General features: G+C 45.1%; 1 protein-coding gene across 1 annotated transcript; it reads right to left on the bottom strand.

Annotated features, from left to right (window-relative positions):
- Positions 1-6,494: 6,494 nt before the first annotated feature.
- On the bottom strand, positions 6,495-20,877 carry PPIC (peptidylprolyl isomerase C). The gene is made up of 5 exons (XM_061422954.1): positions 20,658-20,877; positions 15,401-15,514; positions 14,563-14,656; positions 11,669-11,853; positions 6,495-7,232 (listed from the first exon to the last, which is right to left on the bottom strand). The coding sequence occupies exons 1-5, from the start codon at positions 20,772-20,774 to the stop codon at positions 7,104-7,106; spliced, it is 639 nt and encodes a 212-aa protein (XP_061278938.1). The 5' UTR covers positions 20,775-20,877; the 3' UTR covers positions 6,495-7,103.
- Between the last annotated feature and the right edge of the window lie 322 nt (positions 20,878-21,199).

Below are 21,199 nucleotides of genomic sequence, written 5' to 3'. Positions count from 1 at the left end.
TGTGGAGAGGGTGAGACGGATATTCGATATGTATCGAAGAGCTACCCATGAACTTGCTGATAGGCATGGATGTGGAAGGTAAAAGGAGGGGAGAGAGAAGTTGGTAAGGGTGAGTTGGTTAGAATAATTGATTAGATGATAGTGCCTTTCATTGATCTCAGAATGGGAGGTAGGGGCCTGCTATAGATTGAACATTTGGGTCCTGCACCCCACCCAAGGACTTCCCTGCTGGCTCAGATGGTAAAGAATCTGCCTGCAATGCAAGAGACACGGGCTCAGTCCCTGGGTTGGGAAGATCCCCTGGAAGAGGGCATGGCAATCTACTTCAGTATTCCTGCCTGGAGAATTCCATGGACAGAGGAGCCTGATGAGCTACAGTCCATGGGGCTGCAAAGAGTCAGACACAACTGAGTGACTAACACCCCCACCCAAATTCATATGTTGAAACCTAGTCCCCAGTATGATGGTATTTGGGAATGAGGCTTTAGAAGGTGATCAGTTCTCAAGTGTGGGGAATTCACTTGTCTCTTACCATGTGAGAACACAGCAAAAAGATGGCAGTCTTGGAACCAGCAAGAGGGCATTTGCCAGACTCCAAATCTGCTGGTGCCTGCATCTTGGATCCCAGTCTCCAAAATGGTGAGAAATAGGCGTGTGTTGTTTATAAGCCCCGCACCTCCCACCGGTCCATGATGTTGTATTGTAGCAGCCTGAACTAACATTAGACCCCTATCTCCAGGGAGCCCCAGGTTCCTGGATAAATCCTCTGCCAGGTCTTGGTGGCTCCTGGTTTGCTGGTTAGTGTCTGCCCAAGCATGGAAGCAAAACTAGATGCAACATTGATTCAGCGGCAGAAGGAAACTAAGCTAGATTTCCCTCATCGTGGTGATAGATTTATGCTGCTGATCTATCTCTAACTTCATGTCCAGTTCACAAGGGTCAGGAATATGCTCCAAAGCAGGAACAAAGCCAAGCACAGAGAGCAGACCTGTGACTTTGACCACAAAGGACTTCCTGTTGCTGCCTAACTGGGTTTACATGTCGTGAGTGGTGTGATTGTGCAGTTTTCTCAATGAGCCACATAAATGGCCCAAAAAAATGAGGATTCAAGTGAAAGGTTTCCAAAGTGGACACCATGACTTCCCAACATAGTACCTACAACTCAAGAGAGAGTGGTTTCTCATTGCTTCTCAGGTCAAATCCATAGTGCTTAGCAGAGGACTTGGCTTCACCAACTGCCAGCAGCTTGGCCCGCTCATGACCAAGGCAAGTCACCCGAGCCAGCTCCCACCCACCATGGGCACTGCCACTGAAGGCTCACCACCATCTGGGGCTCTCCCCTTACTGCTTGACACCCACATCACTTTTGCCAATCTACTTCTGTCATGCCCTTCTAACCTCAATTCAGAAAATAAAGAAGAAAAAAAAAAAATATATATATATATATATATATTTTTTTTTACATAACAGCCTTTGAAAAAGAGTAGAAGCAGTCCAAAGACAAATGCCAGTGTTGAACCATCTTTCTTAGTCCTGGGTGGGTGGGTGTTAGTCGCTCAGTCGTGTCCAACTCTTTGTGACCCCATGGACTGTAGCCCACCAGGCTCCTCTGTCCATGGACTTCTCCAGGCAAGAATATGGAATGGGTTGCCATTTCCTTCTCCAAAGGATCTTCCCAACCCAGGGATCGAACCTGGCTCTGCCACACTGCAGGCAGACTCTTTACCAACTGAGCCACCAGGGAAGCACAACTCTTCCTAGTTCTGAAAGAGTTTAAATACCTCTTTATAGTATAATTATAGGTGTATTCTTTTTGGTTACCATTTCTCATCATTCTTGTTGAGCATCAATTATGCATGAAACACTGCCTAGGGGGAGACAAGGAGTGTGGTCTAATCTTTGACCAAGAGCAACTTCTGGTCCAAGGAGGAGACAGGAGATGTCCAGGAAGTTAACTGCTAGAACAAGGTTTGAAGAAGTCTCCAGTGAAGTCTCATCAGAGGAGCGAGCCCAGAAGGATGTGTTGGGGAGAAAGAGGGATGGGACAGGCTCTCTAGGCAGAGAGAGCAGCTTGTACAGGCTTGGAGGTGATTTAAACGTTCTGGGGTCTTTATAAATAGAGAGCTGTACTTCAGCATGGCAGGGATAAATCGAGTCTTGACTTTGCTCCAAGCTGACTAGTTCTTAGTCCTCTCCTCAAGACATTCTGTCTCAATGTAGGTCCTAGTGTCTAGAGGAAGCATAGGAAGCAGACCTGTCTTTGTCCAGGTTGGAAGGAAAAGGTTCAAATTTTCAAATTGAGATATCTATCCAAATGACAGGATATAATATCTATCACTTGAGACAGACAGTGACCTTAGTTTTAATAGCAGTATAAAGGCCCAGTATGCTTCAGGAAAAAAGTCCTTCACACCCTCTGAAATGTGGAAACTTACATGATTCCTAATAAAAGTTTAGAAATAGGTAATAGAAGGGATATTGGCATGTTGAATCCTCTCTAAATCCCCCAAATTCGTGACTCCCAAGCATCCTGATGGATCTAGTGATGGGTTTACAATTCCATTGGTGGATTCCATAGTGTACTTTGCTTTGACTCTTACGATGTGTCAGATGCGGCTTCCCCAGGGGCTCAGCGGTAAAGAACCCACCTGCCAGCACAGGAGACTCAGGGTCGATCACTGGGTTGGGAAGATCCCCTGGAGGAGGACATGGCAACCCACTGCAGTATTCTTGCCTGGAGAATCCCATGGACAGAGGAGCTGGTGGGCTATGGTCCGTGGAGCTTCACAATCAGACACCACTGAGCGTGTCAGTTAACCTTTTCCACCCCCAGACAGGAGTCCTGTGACTAGTTGCTCTGATTCTGTAGCACTCCCACTTGATTTTCCATCACACTATAATATCAGTAACTCTAGCAAATCTCTAAGTAGGTGATGTTATATTAATATCACCCCTAACACTTAGACTTGGCCAAAATGAAGTCCACAAGATGAATTGCAGACTTCAGTAAAAGCAGTTATGTACTTAACAGCACCAAATTTTTCCATTACAAATACTGTTTTTACTTTTTCTTGATTAAAAAAAAAAAAAGTGCCTGGAGGGGGCTTTGAATTTCTAAGCCTTTGAATTTCTAAGCCTTCCAGATCAAAGATTTCTTCAGCTGTCTGAATTATAGGAATGTTGAAAAACAAAACCAAATCCTTTTCCTGCTATAAAATCCTTGCCATATTTTTGTCTTTAGGTAACTCAAAACGGCTGAACTAAAAAATGAGGTTGGTGAGTTCTGAAAATTCATCAGAAATAGAGTAGTCAATAATTTTGAAAGTGTCATTCTAATTAATCTGACCCAAGAATAAATTTTACTAAATTCTTATTTGATAATCCAGGAAATTGCTAAATAGCACTTAGAATAAAACAACTCATGGCTAAGGATGCCAAAACGTTTTAAATTGTTTATTAAAGTGATTCAAGACTAAGTTGTAATAATTTGGGCATGGTGGTAGGCGCAGCCAGTATAATTTTCCTGATTCTACTCACACCCTTGGCTACATTATGTGTCCTTTCAGCAGCACAACTAGCCAATGATGAGCTATTTCAAAAGCTCTTGCAGAAAGCATAGGCTTTCATAAAGTAGTAGTTTATATGGAGTCATCAGTTTGCTAACATTTTCAGTATACAGCCTGACCCTCAGGATAAATGGCTTCTACCAGGGGGATGATGTTAACTCATTGGTCATCTGCTGTAATAGACACCCTAACAGTTTATTCAGTAGAGAAATCACATTATGCTCATAGTCATGAAAAAACTAGATGGCAAATACAGTGAAAAGTACATGTTCTTTGTGCAGGGCAGTAGCAATGGCTTATGTGCTTTCTGACATTTGAAGACTTAAGGCCCTTTTTATGTAAAGACGACATTTGATTCTAATTTCCTCCTATGTTACCTCTAAAATTTTTTTAATATTTTTTTTCTAAGTAGTTTATAAAGAAATATAGAGAAAAGTTAGAAGACAAAAAAGTTTAAAAATTACAAACAGAAAAGAGTTTTAAAAATCCTACCATTGGCCTTTGTTTTATGTCACTCTACATTTTGTTGATTTTGTTTTATAAGAATGTATTTACATAATTGAGATCGTGCTGCATACAGAATTTCTCCTTTTTTCCCTAAAAAGTGTAGCATTAGTCTTAATGAATGCATGCTATTGCTTTACAACCATTTAGGGACATTCAAGTTGCTTCCAGTATTTTGCTATCATAAATAATGCTGTAATTTTCATCTTTATACATAAAACTTTTCCAATATTGCTGTATTAGACAAAGGCTTTGGGTTGTAAGTCACAAGAAATCAATTCATCCTGGCTTAAGCAAACGAGGGAATGTAATAGGTTGGGTAACTGAAAAGCTGGGGGTGGAGATTGGCTTCAGGCATGGCTGGATTCAGAGACTGAGCAGCGTCTTCTAACATCTATCTTTCCATCTTCCCTTCCTGATTTCATTCTCACGCCTGCTCCTTCTCCTCTTCCCTTAACTCTGTCCTGGTATTTCCCACAGAACTCTCACAGCTGAGACTCACTAATTTGGCTGGGGTCAGACACACATCCCTGAGCCTGTCACTGGGGCCAGGGCAAGGGAATGTTCCAGTTGGTCCACAGGACCTCCCCACCTCTCCCACCTGACTCTTCCACCAACCTCACTCTGCACACCTGGACCCTTGGCTGTTTCTGGAACTCTCTAGTCTGCTGTTCATCCAGGGCCACAGCTCTGGTCCCCTCTGCCTCGCTCACTCTGCCCCAGGGTCCCGATGGCTTGCCGTACCCTCACTCCCTTCAGGTCCTACCCAGCGACTCCCCGACCACCTCTTCACCCTCTAGTCACTCTCCTGGCCTGTTTCTCTTCATGGACGTATAACCACCTGATGTTGTTATATATTCACGTGGTATGTATTTGAATTATTTGTCTCCTTCCAAGGGAACCATGAGAGCTGTTTGTTTGCAGCTCTCTCCAGCATCTAATATTTATCAAGTGAGTTAATGAATGAATTTGCCAGACCAGGCATATACCTGTCTGAAGGGTCAGCACACCCTAAGGATAAGAAATGCCTGCGGGGATGACATGATTCCTCAAAGAAAACCGGTGGCCATCTCCAGATCAAGGGGGACTGGATGCCAGATTGACCAAAGCAGTGTCACATTTTTAAGTTCAGATCACTTTCTACAGCAAGGTCCCAGGAGTGGAACGTCAATGGATACGAATGTTTTGAATATCCAGGTATGTACTTTAGCTTTATTGTTTAGTCAGTCGTGTCTGATTCTGCAACCTCATGGAGTTTAGCCTTCCAAGGTCCTCTGTCCATGGGATTTCCCAGCAAAAAATATTGGAGTGGGTTTCCATTTCCTTCTTCAGGGGATGTTCCCAACCCAGGGGTCAAACCTGGATCTCCCTGCATCCTTTACCATCTGAGCCACCAAGGAAGCCCTCATACTTTACCCTTCCGGCCCCATAACCTCCTTATGGTAGGCAAAATAATCTTAAATGCAGATCACACCATGCCCCCACTTAAGCCTGAGAGCTCTCCATTGTACTGGAAATAAAAGAAAAGCTGTGCTCTGGCCCCAGGCCCCGAATGCTCTGCTCTCAGCCTTACTCTCTGACCCTCTGCCTACAGCATACTGGCTTTTCTTGGCCCTCTCATTGCACCTCAGGATTCTCATATTTTCTCTCCCCATTGGGATGAAGGCCCATATCCCAGGTCTGGCCTGACAGCTACCACTTCTGTCTCCTCCAAGCTCAGCTCAAATGTCCCCTCAGGAGGCCACCTGAACAGCCCCCACCACCCACATCCCAGCCATTCCAGCAAACCTGTTATGTTCTCTCTACAGTATCAACACCCTTTTATATGGCACCTCATTTAATCTGTCTTCATCACTAGAACGTCAATTCCATGATGCCAGTCCCTGTCCACTGCTGTGTTCCCAAACTCAAAACTTGCATGTTAAAGGGATTTTAATGAATTTGTTTGGGAAAAATAATGAAAAACTGCTTTTAGGAGGCTTGCAGCAATTAACACCCCCATCAACAGTACAAATACTCATCATCTTATCTCTCATTGAAGCAGTTTTCTTAGAACAGTGCTCAAGAGATGGAATTCTAGGGGACCCTCACAGCTTGAGCCCTGCAGGAAAAGCAATGGGATCGATCAAACCACTCCCGTTTGAACAGAGATTAGGTACACTCTGGTACAGCCAGGTATGTTACAACAAGAGCCACCAATAGGATTTTATTTTCCCATCCAGTTTAAGTATAGCCTGAATCTTCATCCCTATTATGTAAGTGAAAAAAAAAAAAAAGATTCCTTTCTGTGGCAACTAGACGCCAATGAACTTTTTAAACATATTATATTGAGTAAAAAATGGGTGAATAATCAGCTCAAGTGTCTGGAATGTGGATGGGCATCACTTCTGTGCATTCTTATCACAAATTATCCAGTTGTGTTAATATTTTGAATTGCAGAACCTTTATTAATCTGTTCACTGGTGACATTAAAATGCATATATTTCTGTACATTAGTTTTTAAAAAGAACTTTAGGTTAAAAAATGTCTTTCAAAAATAATTGATTTATATAAAAAGTATTTAATATAGAGAATAAGCACCTTTCAAAGGCAAAAGTCCCTGTGACAGATAATACTAATCAAATCTCCCTTTGAAAAGAATTTCTGTTTGAATACAAAATAATACACTTCTTGTCTCTTTCTTTTTCAAACAAACCTTCAGCATCACTCAATTTGGGGATCACACTTAATCCAGCAAGGTAATGATTGTGTGTCTGTTCTTCCAAAGAAGATACCAAATACAAAGTTTCTAGTTTAAAAATAGCACCACTGGAGGAAAGGGATAAGTCTTTTAAGTGCAAAGTCCCTAAACAAGTGATTTACCAAAATTCATGATAATTAAATTTTGAGTGGTTGGTTGTTATAACCTTTCTGTAATCTGGAGTGGAAAACAGAATAAAGTTGAAAAACAAAGCAAAACAGTAACTTTGAAGAATCAGCCCATACACACACACACCCCTGCCAGACTGTGTTCTTTGCTGTCTGCCAGTTCCATCACCAGTCAGAGACCTCTACCACAAAGGGCGTTTTCACGTCTATCTTGCCGCTGTTGACAATGGAGCAGTCGGTGAATGGGCGGTCATGCCCGTCAGTTGCCTGCAGTTCTATGGAGTGGACCACTGTCTGGTGAGAGAAAAGGAGACCCATGGATCACTTCTGACCAGCAACTATGATGATCAAGAGGTAAAATCAATGTGAAGTCTGAGCCCTAGTGGGAAATAAGTTTTCATTTTATGATTACAAAAACCATGCAAGCTAACTATGGAAAACTTAGGAAATTGATATATAACAGTAAAATTTACCTACAAGCTTGCTGCTCAGAGGGCATATTTGTGTGTTTCCTCTCTTCTTTTTATTAGCAACCTAGCTCTAATAAAAACTATTTCTATTCACTAGTTACAGCCCAACTTACGAGTTAACATGGAATTTAAGATAATTTCAGCTCCACTCTGTAAGAGGTCTAAGCAAAAGAAAATGAGCCAGAAAGCAGATTTAGTAATGGAGCCAGTTCTGGGTTGGCCCATTTTAAAGCTGACTCCAGTGATCTACATGCTGTACGTGTGTGTACCCAGTCACCTAGTTGTGTCTGACTCTTTGCAACCTGATGAACTGTATGTAGCCTGCCAGGCTCCTCTGTCCATGGGATTCTCCAGGCAAGAATACTGGGGTGGGTTGCCATTTCCTCCTCCTGGGGATATTCCTAATCCAGGAATTGAACCTGCATCTCTTGCGTCTCATCTCCTGCATTGATTGGCAGGCTGATTCTTTACCACTAGTGCCACCTGGGAAGCTGAATCTACAGGTTGAGTCTGATACTAATGTAATCTCTACCCCAAGGGCTTCCCTGGTGGCTCAGACAGTAAAGGATCTGCCTGCAATGCGGAAGACCTGGGTTTGATCCCTGGGTTGGAAAGATTCCCTGGAGAAGGGAATGCTACCCACTCCAGTATTCTGGCCTGAAGAATTCCATGGACTGTATAGTCCATGGGGTCACAAAGAATCAGACACAACTGAGTGACTTTCACTCACTATCCCACCGGTGGTATAAAGACCCCTTTCTCTACTCTGGATGGTTTCACAGCCCATGGACCACTCTGTCTCATACAAGGCAAGGACTAAGCTGCTGCTGCTGCTGCTAAGTCACTTCAGTCGTGTCCGACTCTGTGCGACCCCAGAGACGGCAGCCCACCAGGCTCCGCCATCCCTGGGATTCTCCAGGCAAGAACACTAGAGTGGGCTGCAATTTCCTTCTCCAATGCATGAAAGTGAAAAGTGAAAAGTGAAAAGTGAAAGTGAAGTCGCTCAGTCATGTCCGACTCTTATCGACCCCATGGACTGCAGCCCACCAGGCTCCTCCATTCATGGGATTTTCCAGGCATGAGTACTGGAGTGGGTTGCTATTGCCTTCTCCCAGGACTAAGCTGGTAGATCTCTAATGAGTTTCTAAAATAGGTTGAAACAAAATAGCAACAAAGTTTCTCAGTGCTTTGGACATGGTGTCAGCTAATCCAAATTAATTTAAGATAAAAGATCAGCATTATTCTAATAATAATACATATTTCTAAATAGATTGTGTGTGTGGGTTCATATGTGCCTATGTGTACCTAAAGCAGCAGCTACATACCTGAATTACCTGTGGCAGGTTATAAACTGCTTATTTAATGGTTAAAATGGAAATTTCTATGTTGGGTATGCTGCTGCTGCTGCTGCTGCTAAGTCGATTCAGTCGTGTCCGACTCTGTGCGACCCCATAGACGGCAGCCCACCAGGCTCCCCCGTCCCTGGGATTCTCCAGGCAAGAACACTGGAGTGGGTTGCCATTTCCTTCTCCAATGCATGAAAGGGAAAAGTGAAAGTGAAGTCACTCAGTGTGTCCGACTCTTAGCAACCCCATGGACTGCAGCCCACCAGGCTCCTCCGTCCATGGGATTTTCCAGGCAAGAGTACTGGAGTGGGGTGCCATATTTGACCACAATTTTTAACATGCTTGTTTGCAGGCCCACCTGTGAAGGTTCTGATTCTACAAGTCTGGGGTGAGGTCCAGTGTTAAGAAAACCACTTAGACAATCTCTGGAGGTTCAGGGGGTGGAAGTCAGGAGATTGTGAAAATTCCTTGAAACTGTATAACACACACACTTTCTTATTCTCCTTCTAGAGACAGTTTATAGTTTTCAATAGTTTCTCAAAGTATTATATGACTCATAAAATGTTCAGGACTCTTTGTCTAGGACCAGGAAGCAGATCTTCCAGGATGCATGCCAATAGTGGAGGGAGGTTAAAAAAGCAAACCAGGGCACCAAGACATAAGATCCAGAAGACTGGAAGGAAAACCATGACCAGAAGAAGGAAGCCCCAGATGCATACTCTTCATTTTTCTTACAGCCTAGCATTAAAGTGAAAGTGAAAGTGAAGTTGCTCAGTCATGTCCGACTCTTTGCAATCCCATGGACTGTAGCCTACCAGGCTCCTCTGTCTATGGAATTTTCCAGGCAAGAGCACTGGAGTAGGTTGCCATTTCCTTCTCCAGGTGAATCTTCCCGACCCAGGGATTGAACCCGGGTCTCCTGCATTGCAGGCAGATACTTTACCATCTGAGCCACAAGGGAAGCATTATGTTGTATTTAAAAATGCTCACTTGAATCAGTTTACATTTAAAATACTTGGAATCTGATTAGACTCAGCAGTCAAAACTCCAAACTGTTTTAACACATGCGTGTCTATGTTTAGCTCATTTAAAAAGCAGTAAGAGGCTGGAGACTAGGATTCCTTGCTATTCAAGAATACATTCTTTTGAGGACACTGGCTCATGAAAATGTAGGCATGTCCTTCACTGTGACGGGACCTAAAGTGATATATTAAGTGACAGGTGTTTGCCCCATTTGCTTCTCATCCCGCTTGTTATTTAATCATTAAGTTTTGTCCAACTCTTTGGGACCCTGTGGACTGTAGCCCACCAGGCTTCTCTGTCCGTGGGATTTCCCAGGCAAGAACACTAGAGTGAGTTGCCATTTCCTTCTCCAGGGGATCTTCCCAACCAAGGGATCAAACCTGCATCTCTTGGACTGGCAGGCAGATTCTTTACTGCTGAGCCACCTCGGAAGCCCTATCCCACTTGCCAATGAGAATTATTTGACAGTTCTGGTTGAACACATCTTTGCCTTGTAAGGGAGGTTCTGAGTCAGCCAGCTCAGTACCTGCCCTTTAGTTGGGTAGAATCAGAATAACAGGTAGAAGTTGTGGAAAAACTACAGTGAGTGAGATTAGTTTATTTATGTTTGGATGAGTTCGCATGAAAACAATGAAATATGGCAGAGGGAAGGGACTCGAGGATGCTCCAGGGTTGTACTGGGCAGACCTTACAGCTGCCACTTGAGGAGCTAGAAGAGCATCTTTGGGCAGCTGCTAAGGAGGAGAAATGCAGGGAGTGGAAGGGAATGAGGATTTTAAGAATTCTTCCTGTGGATTATGAATTGGGCCCCTTTGATGTTCTTTGAGACACAGGAGCATAAATTTGAATTCTCTTTAGGAATTCTGGTGATTATACTGTGTGCCTCTGAAAGTGACTTATATCTGTACTGAACTACATGGGCTCAGGGTTTTAAAAATATTTTAAATTGTGGTAAGGAACACATGGAGAAGAAAATGGCAACCCACTCCAGTATTATTGCCTGGAAAATCCTATGGACACAAGAGCCTGGCAGGCTACAGTTCATGAGGTTGCAGAGAATCACACACGACTGAGCAACTGAGCACAAGAAATACATAACATATAATTACCAGCTTAGCCACTTCTAAGTGTAACTTTAAGTTCATTAGTTTAAGCATATTCACATTATTGTGCAACCAAATCTCCAGAATTTTTTCATCTTGTAAAACTGAAGATTCATAGCTATGCTCATTGAACACCAGCTCCCCATTTCTTCATTCCCCAGCCCCTGGAAACCATCATCCTGCTTTATGTTCCCATGTACTTGACTACTTTAGATCCCTCATTTGAATGGAATCATACAGTCTTTTTGTGACAGGCTTACTTTACTTAGCAAGACATTCTCAAGATTTATCCATGTTCTAGCAAGTGACAGGATTTCCTTTCTAAGTTTAATGATATTTCATTGTACCTACAGGATTTCATTTGGTTACATTAAAATGGCTTTCCAATTATATCTAATAGTATGATAAATTAAGGACTCAACTTCTCCCCCAGCTTCTGCTCCAATACTCCTAACAATTAAAATACTGTGTGTGTGTGTGTGTGTGTGTGTGTGTGTTAAGTCGCTTCAGTCATGTCCGACTCTGTGAGCCTATGGAGTGTAGCCCACCAGGCTGCTGTGTCCATGGGATTCTCCAGGCATGAACACTGGAGTGGGTTGCCATGCCCTTCTCTAGGGGATCTTCCCAACCCAGGGTCTGAACCCACATACCATATATACTTTATTCACCTTTGAAGAGGCCAGTCAGCATATAATTATGGCTCTCCAAGAAGCATAATTTGAGAGCAAATCACTAAGAGTACTTTCATTATAAAGCTTTGAATGAGGAAAAATAATATATCAAGTTACCATTCCATCGAGGACTTTTCCAAATACCACATGTTTGCCATCCAGCCAGGTGGGCTTGGTCAAGGTGATAAAGAACTGAGAGCCGTTGGTGTCAGGCCCAGCATTGGCCATGCTGACCCACCCAATGCCATAATGCTTCAGTTTGAAGTTCTCATCTGGGAATGTCTCACCATAAATGCTTATACCTGGGTGAGACAAAACAAAAAGGGTAGAGTCAACAGATGTTTTACAAAAGTAAATTCTTCAAAGGCAAGTATAAGGTTTGAGTAGAACTGGTTAAGAGAACCCTATAGAAGAAGATGGGAATGAGGAAAAGATACAAGAGCAATTAAGCAGAAGATAAAATTTACTCCTTAAGGAAACAGAGCACCAGGGACCAAAGAAACAAACAAAAGCCTTAAGTATCACACAGGAAGGTAAGATGCCCTCTGGCCTCAAACGAACACCCAAACCTTGACCAAGCAAGTCAGTGATTTCACTTTGAAATGAGAAGGAAGGGAAGGGCAGGATGGCATGGTAATGTCTGATGGAATGATGGGTAAGCCATCCTAGTGACCCCATCTCTGTCCTGAGGGTCAGGTCACTTGTCCTGGGTCACTCATACCTCAGCAGCCAAGCCAACTGCAATATACACTTAATATACACCCTTAGCCAATCCTCATAACAGTCCTATAGGATAGGTTCTCTCATTTCCATTGTGAACGGGAAAGTTATCAAACTTATCAAATGGGAGCTTATCAAACTTGAAAAAAGTAAAACTTGAACTTCTGGCTCCAACTCTGGTTCTCTAAGCACTTAGAGCCTCGGTACTAAGAAGAATAGTGCCAGCCTGGAAGTCATTAGGCTTGATGACTTCAGGGTACAGAGGGTGACAGCAACTGGGAGCAGCCAGGGAGCCAGCCTTGAGCCAGAGGCAGGCATAGGGGCTGGAGATCTAGCACAGCACATTTTCCCTATAAAACATCAATTCAGACCATCTGCTCCATCCCCCAACCCTGAGTGCCTGTGACACCCAACTTTTGCACTGCAGGGCACCTTATCCATCAGTGGCCAACCTTAAAGTCCTGGCTCAGTTAGCTCTCATGTTATCTCCTTCTTACTATGCAGTACTTGTGAAGGACCAGGCAAAAAAGTTCCTTAAGACTTGGCTCTTACATGGGCATTTTTCTTCATTTTATACAACCAAAACCTCTTCATAGCTAGCATAGTTAACTTTTCAAACAGGTTATCTAGAAAGTGTTGCCGTAGAGGAATACTAAGGACATTTTGTGAATCTTAAGGTATACATCTTGGGATATACAGCTTCTAAATAATAACTGGATATTTTAACAACTTCACTCCTTTGTAACCCTTATTTTATATTTATCTGAGTAATTAATATTTAATAATTTAAGGAACCCTGCCTTTTTTTTTTTTTTTTGGTAAAAGAGGTCAAATATAATTCATCTTCCTAAGGAAAAAAAAAAAAATCCAATCCTGGCTCAGTTAGAAGGACCAGAAGTGAATACCAAAGGTAAGCAATTTATAGCTGGTCGGTAAGTGACATACAAAGTAGCCTGGCAGGAAAGTTCTGCCTACAGAGAGGTCTAGGCTAAATTTAAATGATCCAAAAGGTCCTATCTCCAAAACTCAGAGAATTTTAATTCTGTACATGCCTGTGCATGTGCACACACGCACACACACACACACACACATACACACACACAAGGCAGAGAGAGAAAGAAAGACGAACAGAAGAGAGAACACAGGGAAGTTCCATCACCATTCCTGCCGGGGCCCAGGCAGGACGGCGGAGTGCCAGTCCTGAGGGGACCGGCACCGGAACTGCAGGCTTTTCCACCGGAGACCCAGCTCTGCAGCAGCCCCATTCAACCAAGTAACCTGAGCACGTTCCTCTGATCCAATCTACATTCCCATACCCAGCAGCATCTCCACCGGTGTCTTGGCAAATTCAAGCATTTAATGACAGCCATTTTGTTATTTTAAAAAACCATTGCAATAAACATAAAATTAACAATAGTGTTTGAAAATGGCTTGTTTCTTTAAAACATTAGCCATTTACTATCTACCAAACCCAGTATTTGCTGAATTAAAAATCTTAAACCTGAAGTAAATAAAAATGCGGTGTAGTTCCATATTGTATGTATGTTCAGGAAAAGAACTCACTACATTTTGAGGAAAAGACAGACCAGGGAGCTGGGCAGCTGGAATCCTCAATGAGAAACAATAAGCTCAGATATATTTGAAATTCTGTAAACTGAATTATGGGTTCTTTATTGAATTCTAATGGTGTTGATAAAAATTAATTTATACTATAATTGTGACAAGTGGTCTATTAATTTTTTATTACTGCAAAAGCTGATGATAAAAAGAGAATTCTGAAAGAAGGAGGTAAATTCACCTGTGATCCTGCCACCTAAATACCAGTCTCATGATTCTGGCATGATGCTTCTGGACCCCCCCCCCCAACCCCCCCACCCCCGCCGGCAAAATGCACTTCTGCAGCTGGCTGTCCCCCTCCAGGGCACACGGTTTCTCAGTCTACTTCTCCTTGCTATGACAGACATCTTTCCATATTGCTACCTACCAGGAGTCTAGGATTGTCATAACTGCAAAACAGCCTACTAAATGAATACATCTCCACTAAAGAAGGATAATGAACACCCAAGCAAAGACTGTTTAAAATTAGGAGGCCTCACTCATTCGCACCTACCAAGATTTTGTTAGATGAGGCCCCCCCAACCAAAAACTCTTTATCTTTCTGGAAGAATTAGTTTGTCTTTTTGACTTTGTTCCTTGAAGCTGGGAGTTCAATATGCTGGGCAAATATACCATCTTAGTCTTAGGTTTCACTTGGGTAAGCAGGAAAGGAAAAGTTTAAGAGACAACATTACCACCAGTGCCATCTCCCCGGGTGAAGTCTCCTCCTTGAATCATGAAATCTTTGATGACGCGATGAAATTTGCTTCCTTTATATCCATATCCTTTCTAAAGAGATTATGTCAATTGAATACACAAGCAGATATAACCCATACTGTAAGATAAACCCCAGTGTTTATCTGGAAATGACAAAATGAGAAAATTACACACAATATCTACAGAACTAAAGTAGGTACCTACAACAGTTTACTGACAGATATTTATCATTAGCTGACTGAAAAATAACTAACTATGGAAGTAAAATACTAACATGCACAAGGAAAAAGAAGTCTGCATTTTCACTTAATGACTTTCACTTTCTAGAACCTTGAGGAAACTGAGTGCTTAAAGAATACAGATTTTATAGAAAAACAAAGTAAAATATTATTAGATGTCTTGGGTTCATCTCATCTACTAATTTAATACTTATTTTCCCAGGTACAACTTTTTTTTTACATTTACATTTTTAAAAAGGTGTTTGTTTTTAATTGGAGGATAATTGCTTTTCAATATTGTGTTGGTTTCTGCCATGCATCAACATGAATCAGCCATAGGTATACATGTGTGCCCTCCCTCTGGAACCTCCCTCCCACCTCCCACCTCATCCCACCCCTCTAGGTTGTCACAGAGCCCCAGTTTGAGTTCCCTGAGTCATGCAGCAAATTCCCACAGGTTATCTGTTTTACATATGGTAGTGTATATGTTTCCATGCTATTCTCTCCATTCAACCCCCAGGATACATCTGTATGTTTGGCTTAAAAGGAGGAAGATTCAATTCTGTGCACAGTTAAAGGGGATAAAACTGAGATATACCTCTCCTGTTGCCAGAGCGACAAAATTTTCCACAGTCTTGGGCACGACTTTTCCAAAGAGGCCAATTACGATTCTGCCAACATCTTTATCTCCAATCCTCACGTCAAAGAAGACCTGCATGTGGTTGAAAGGTGGAGCACAAGGTTACACTGTGGAAAAGCCACAGTACAAGGTGAGTGCATGTGACAGTCTGAGAACGGACCCACGTGTGAGGCCCCGGCCACCAGCGTTTTATAAAGGAGGGGGTGAAGGAGCAAGAGATAAGGGAGTTCTGAAACCATCTTTGTGGGTGCATTTCCCTCGCAAATATTCATTCACCAAACCATTATGGAGCACCATCACTGAGTCAGACACTGTGCTAAGAACTGGGTTTAAAGTTGGACTCAGTACTGTCAGAATGAGCCAGTAACGTCTTCAAGAATTCCTCTCCCCCAGGTACCCCAGACACACACTGCTGTCGCCTCGTTTCCTAGCTCTGTGGACAAAGCTAGGGGTTGAGAGTGGAGACTACTGCTCTTCTGAAAGGTGATGCTCTCCAGTCTTGGCAGGAGAAAAAAAAACTGGTGAGGAAATAAATAGTCTAACCGTCCAGATTTATTTTTTTGTAACTTCGAGCAGCACCAAATTCCCAATGAGTTCTCAATAGATGTCTGTTGTCAAGGGGGCTGTGAAAGATGATCAAAACACACAGCCCTGCTCCAAAAGGCCTGCCAGTCGCGTCCAAACACACTAAGACACGCAGGCCTCTGCTGCGTCCTAAGCACAGCAAACATCGCACGCTGGTCCTGACAGAACCATTTACCCCGTACACTTAAGACACCGAATCCGGTCCTCACGCTCCCAAAGTTGCCCAAGTAGAATGTGCCCTTTCTCTGTCACAGCATTTTAAAACAGAAGAGAGCAAGCACAACTCCAGAAGTCAGTCACTTCTTTCTTTGCAGATAAGCCTTAAAAGTTCTCTTGGACTTTTTTTTAACTGTTTCACCTAAAACACAATTATATACGTTCTGCTTCACAAATCACTGTGTTAAGATAATTTCGAGACAGAACGTTTGAAAAGGCCACAGAGTCGAAGGGCATTCTGTTAGCAAGTTTAGATTATATGAACCAATTCACTATTTGAATGGGTAAAAAAAAAGACATTCAAGAGATGGCTTTAAAAAAATTTAAGAAGGTGTCAAAGAGAAAAGATGTCATACAGTTTGGAAAAATCGCAAAGTAAAGACTGTCAAGCTTTAGTTCAAGACAAGAGCCTCTGCCAATACATCAGGACGTCTGTCACAGAATGATGTGATATTTAGTGTTCCATATGGCATTTTGCAATTTTACATGGCCAGAGCTACAAAAAACTGTATTATTTACGTGGTAAAAGTTTAGAGAATGCATAAAAGACCAGGCCCTTGCGATTGGGCAGTGCAGTGAAGGAGGACGATTCAGGAAGCTCTATTAATGCCCTCAAGAGCCTGGCATGCGGCCTGGGTCAAAGAAGCAGTTCTCCAAAGGGATTTCCAAACCAAGGAGTAAATTCAGTAACAGGCAATAATGAAGAGGCTCCAAGACAAGAACTGGCTATGTAATCCATAAGGAAGCACCACATAAGCCTGCCAGACTTTTAAAATAAAGAAGAGAAAAGAAAGCCTGTGAACATTTCAACAGCAAAGAGAATAAAATATGGGAGGACAGCATGAAAAGATGAAGAAAAAGTGTCTGTGTCACCCAGCGTAACTCTCCAATAACCATCTTGTTTTCCTACATGCGGCCTAGCACACGTATTAATACGATGTTTTTTCCCAAACCACAGCGTCCTTCAACTTCTTGCATGATGGCATGAAAATACAGCAGAGTTTCCCTAACTCTAATGGAAACAATAAAATCAAATCTTATTAAATACTTGTCAAAGATCTCTGCAGAAGGCATTGTAAGGGTACAAGTGGAGGAAGTCCCTGTCCTCAGGGAGATTATGGACAGAGACAGGCCAAGTACATGAACAGCCATAGCACAAGGCTGTGGGTGACAAGGACCCCAAGAACACTGAATACTAGTGTGCTGGAGGGATGCTGAGGGCTGAGGGAAGGCATCCTGACAGAGGTGTGATGGGATGCCAGCCTGGAAGGAGGGGAGCAGTCTCCGGGGACAAGAATGGGCACAAGCCCCACCTGGCAGTTCTTTCTGGAACCAAAGCACTGAGGCAGGAAAAGGGATCCATGTGCAGAGAAGCAACACAACCCTTCTGACCACAACCAGCTGGGAAGGAAGACTCTCACCCATTTCAGAAGGCGGAGGAAGGATCTGGCTAAGAGTTCCAAGTTTTGTTAGGCAATACTAGGAACATGAAAGACAGAATTTCAATTTGAAGCTGCATTCACTTGGACTGCCATTTGTCATGAATGTGGCTCTCTCTGTCTAGGCAATTTCTACCTGAAGGGGTGGAAATGGCATTTTTAGATCCCCAGTGCCCAGCACAGTGTCAGCTGAAGCAGGTACTAAAAAAAAAAAAAAGTCAGGCAATACTGAATGAAGACCAGGGCACACGCACACCTAAACAGAGGGTAAGGTGGGCCTGGGGTGGCTGCCAGGCAAACCCTCGTACCCTGAGATTGTCTCTGACTTTGCTACCTGTCCTTGGGAACAGGCCCTGTGAAAGGGATGAGGCTGCAAAGTCCCACAGAAGAGGAAGCACAGAGATAGTCACTGTGATGGGAAGTCAAGCTTTACAAGAAGGTATGTACAGATAAAATGTCATGGTTAGAGGTGGTGATTATCTGTGGATATCAGAGCAGACTTCCTGGAAAAGATGGCGCTTAAATTCCACATTGCACTTCAAGAGCTGGCCCCTTGGTCCCTCCTTTTTTCCCTTGAGGCTGCCCTTGAAAGTCATTTGAAAATTATGGGCACTAGAGGGTGGGAGCCTGGTGGAATGCAGTCTGTGGGGTCGCTGAGTGTCGGACACGATTGAGTGACTTCACTTTCTTGCATTGGAGAAGGAAATGGCAACCCACTCCAGTATTCTTGCCTGGAGAATCCCAGGGATGGGGGAGCCTGGTGGGCTGCCATCTATGGGGTTGCACAGAGTCAGACATGACTAAAGTGACTTAGCAGCAGCAGCAGCAGAGGGTGGGAAGAGATAGGGGAAGAGGCAAGAGGACCTCACAGAGCCTGCCCCAAACCCTTGTAGGGTTAACTGTGCTTCCATTTCTAAAGTAACTGGGGAAGACACCCAAGTGCTGGAGCCGCGAGGTCAAGGAAACTGTTCTCAAACCAGCTCCACCACTTATTGGCCATGGGACCTTGGGCAACTCCAAGCCCCTGCTCATCTGTACCTGCCCTGCTGCAGGAGGATTAACAAGATAACACAAATAACACTAACAGTTGACCTCTTAAATCAGGAACTTCAATCAGGGCTAAGCACTTTACCTGCTCTATCACATCTAATATGCCAGCAAGTATTATTTCTATTTCCACTTACAGAGGAGGAGCCTCAGGCATTCTTGGTAACTTGTTATTACCTCAGGTGAAGCCTCTTAGCCACTCTGAGAACTGCAGAAAGTGACAGCAACCTGTGACTTGAGCACAGCTGCAAAGATGGCAGCATTATTTTCTACACTCTCAGATGCCTGATGCTGTACAGAACCCATGGCATCTGCTGGAAAATGCAAGGGTGCAAATGCCAACTGGGTGGATTTTGAGACCAGTGAGTCTCCGAGACTGGGCAGGAGGCTGAGGTGGTGGCTGGCAGCAAGATTCACAGACAAGAAAGGGCCCTGGGAGGGACAGCACTTCGTATCTCTCATTTACAGATTCTTGTTTTCAAACACTATCAGAGGAAAAGCTGAAGACTGCTGGGGAAAACATACAATACACTAGAGTGATGGCCAATTCATCTACTTGTCCACACTCAGAGAAATCATTTTGAATATTTCCACTTCCCAACGGAGTAGTTGTCTTAAAATGCCCCCACTGAAAAAGTAATTCAGCAGAGTCGAATCTGTGGCAGGACGTGCCTGCACAGTTAGTTTTTAGAACTTAATGACAAATGGGGTGGGGAAAAAAAGGAGATAGTGTTAAGTGACTATTCCAAACCTAGAGTGCATGAAAACTCACTCAGTGAATGCACCCTGGCTAAGAAGCCCCACTCTTCTTCCCCTCTCCCTGAGGTTCCCAACCGCAGTTCGTTTATCACCGCACCCCGGCAGCAGGGCCTTCCTGTTCACTCTTCACTCTCAGGCTACATCAGGTGTTGGGCTGTACCTCTCCTGCCCGTGTCCTCCCCGCTCCTCTGGTGGGGTCTGCACTGGAGGAGCACTGCTGAAGCACCCAATACTGTCATTTCTTCTGGCAGACAGGGGACCGATTGTTAAGACCACCTGCAGCTGCTCCTTCTTCCAGATTCTAAGACACTCCTGCCAGGGGGTTTTCGAGAAGTGGTGATCAAGGGCACCAAATCACTCCTTTCCTCCCTCTGTCTCTCCAGGCATCTTCTAACCTTGGGTAAACGTGCTGAGAAAAGACCCGAAGCTCTAAGGAGGCAGTCTAAGGCAGATCTCCACCCCACCACCTCCCATCGAGATTGAAAGGCTGGCCTCAGTCATGCAGGGGCCTCCTGGGCCTCGCTCAGCAGCATCCCAAGCCCTGTGTCTACTCCCCAGTCTGAAAAGCGCACCTCTCCCTCCCTGGCGGGGATTGATGGTGGTTCCTAAACACGAAAGGGAGGACAGTCCTTGGTTAAGCAAGGCCACGTAACGCCTACCCTACCCCAAGCGACAGGGGCTGGACCTGGGGCTCTGAGAGGCCGGGTGACATCCGCGGGGGCGGCCCAGCTCCAACCCCTCCTCTCGCAGCGCGCCTCCTTCGCCCTCCTGCATTCTTCCTGCTTCTATTCCCAAGTCTCCGCCACGCCGAAGGAAGTCCTCGGCTGTCTCCTCCCTAGAGAACGGGCTCACCGGTTCCGGAAGCTTCTCCCAGCTCGCGGGCTGGTGGCCACGTCGGATCACCAGCCCAGGAGATGACGCTCAGACAGCCCGCGGCGGGGGGTGCGCTCGGCCTAGCGCCCCTAAAGTCTCCCAGGAGAGCGAGGGCGCCCCCGCCTCACGCGCGCGCGGGGACCCCCACCACTACCACCTAGCCCCGCGGCCGCCTCCCATCCTCTGCGCCTGGGAAGCCCCCTGATCGCCGCCCCTGACCCTGAGGTTCCAGTCCCCAAAGCTCCCCCATCCCCCCGGGCGGCACGAGGAGAACTTGCTGCCCGCTGCCCGGTCACCTTGGCCGTCACCGAGGGGCCTCGCTTGCGGAAGCCCGAGGCTCCCGCGGACGGTACGAGGGCGCTGAGCCCCACGCAAAGCACGAGAGGTAGCAGCGGCCGGAGACCCGGGCCCATGATGAGCGGTGGCGGTGGCGGTGGCGGTGGCGGTGGCGGTGGAGGCAGCGGCTGGGGCGCGACCGCAGACTCCTGGACTGCCGGCGGGACTCCTGGCCCGCTGCGCCTGCGCGCTCCCGGCTCGAGGGGCGGGGGTGATGGAGACGCGGCGATCCGGGCAGACCCGGAACCTCGGGCGCCTCCTCCCAGGTTCAGCCCAGCGACCCGAGCTAGGGACTCGGAGAGGCGCTCCGCGGAGCGCGGAGCCGAGTCCAACCGCCGCGCGGGTGGAGGGTGCACTGGGCGCGGGCATCCGGAGCAAGCCGGCGCTGCTCGGATGATGCCTGATAGGTCCGGACCCGTGAGTTGAGGGATGCAGACTGGGGCATCGCCGGGAACTTACAGCGTAGACGCGTATTAAACCTGATGGAAAGTCGAGGGCTCTC

This window comes from Bos javanicus, chromosome 7 (assembly GCF_032452875.1).
Source record: "Bos javanicus breed banteng chromosome 7, ARS-OSU_banteng_1.0, whole genome shotgun sequence".
Classification (NCBI taxonomy): Eukaryota; Metazoa; Chordata; class Mammalia; order Artiodactyla; family Bovidae; genus Bos; species Bos javanicus.
Note: the sequence above shows the minus strand (reverse complement) of the source record. Positions and strands in the feature narration are given on the sequence as shown.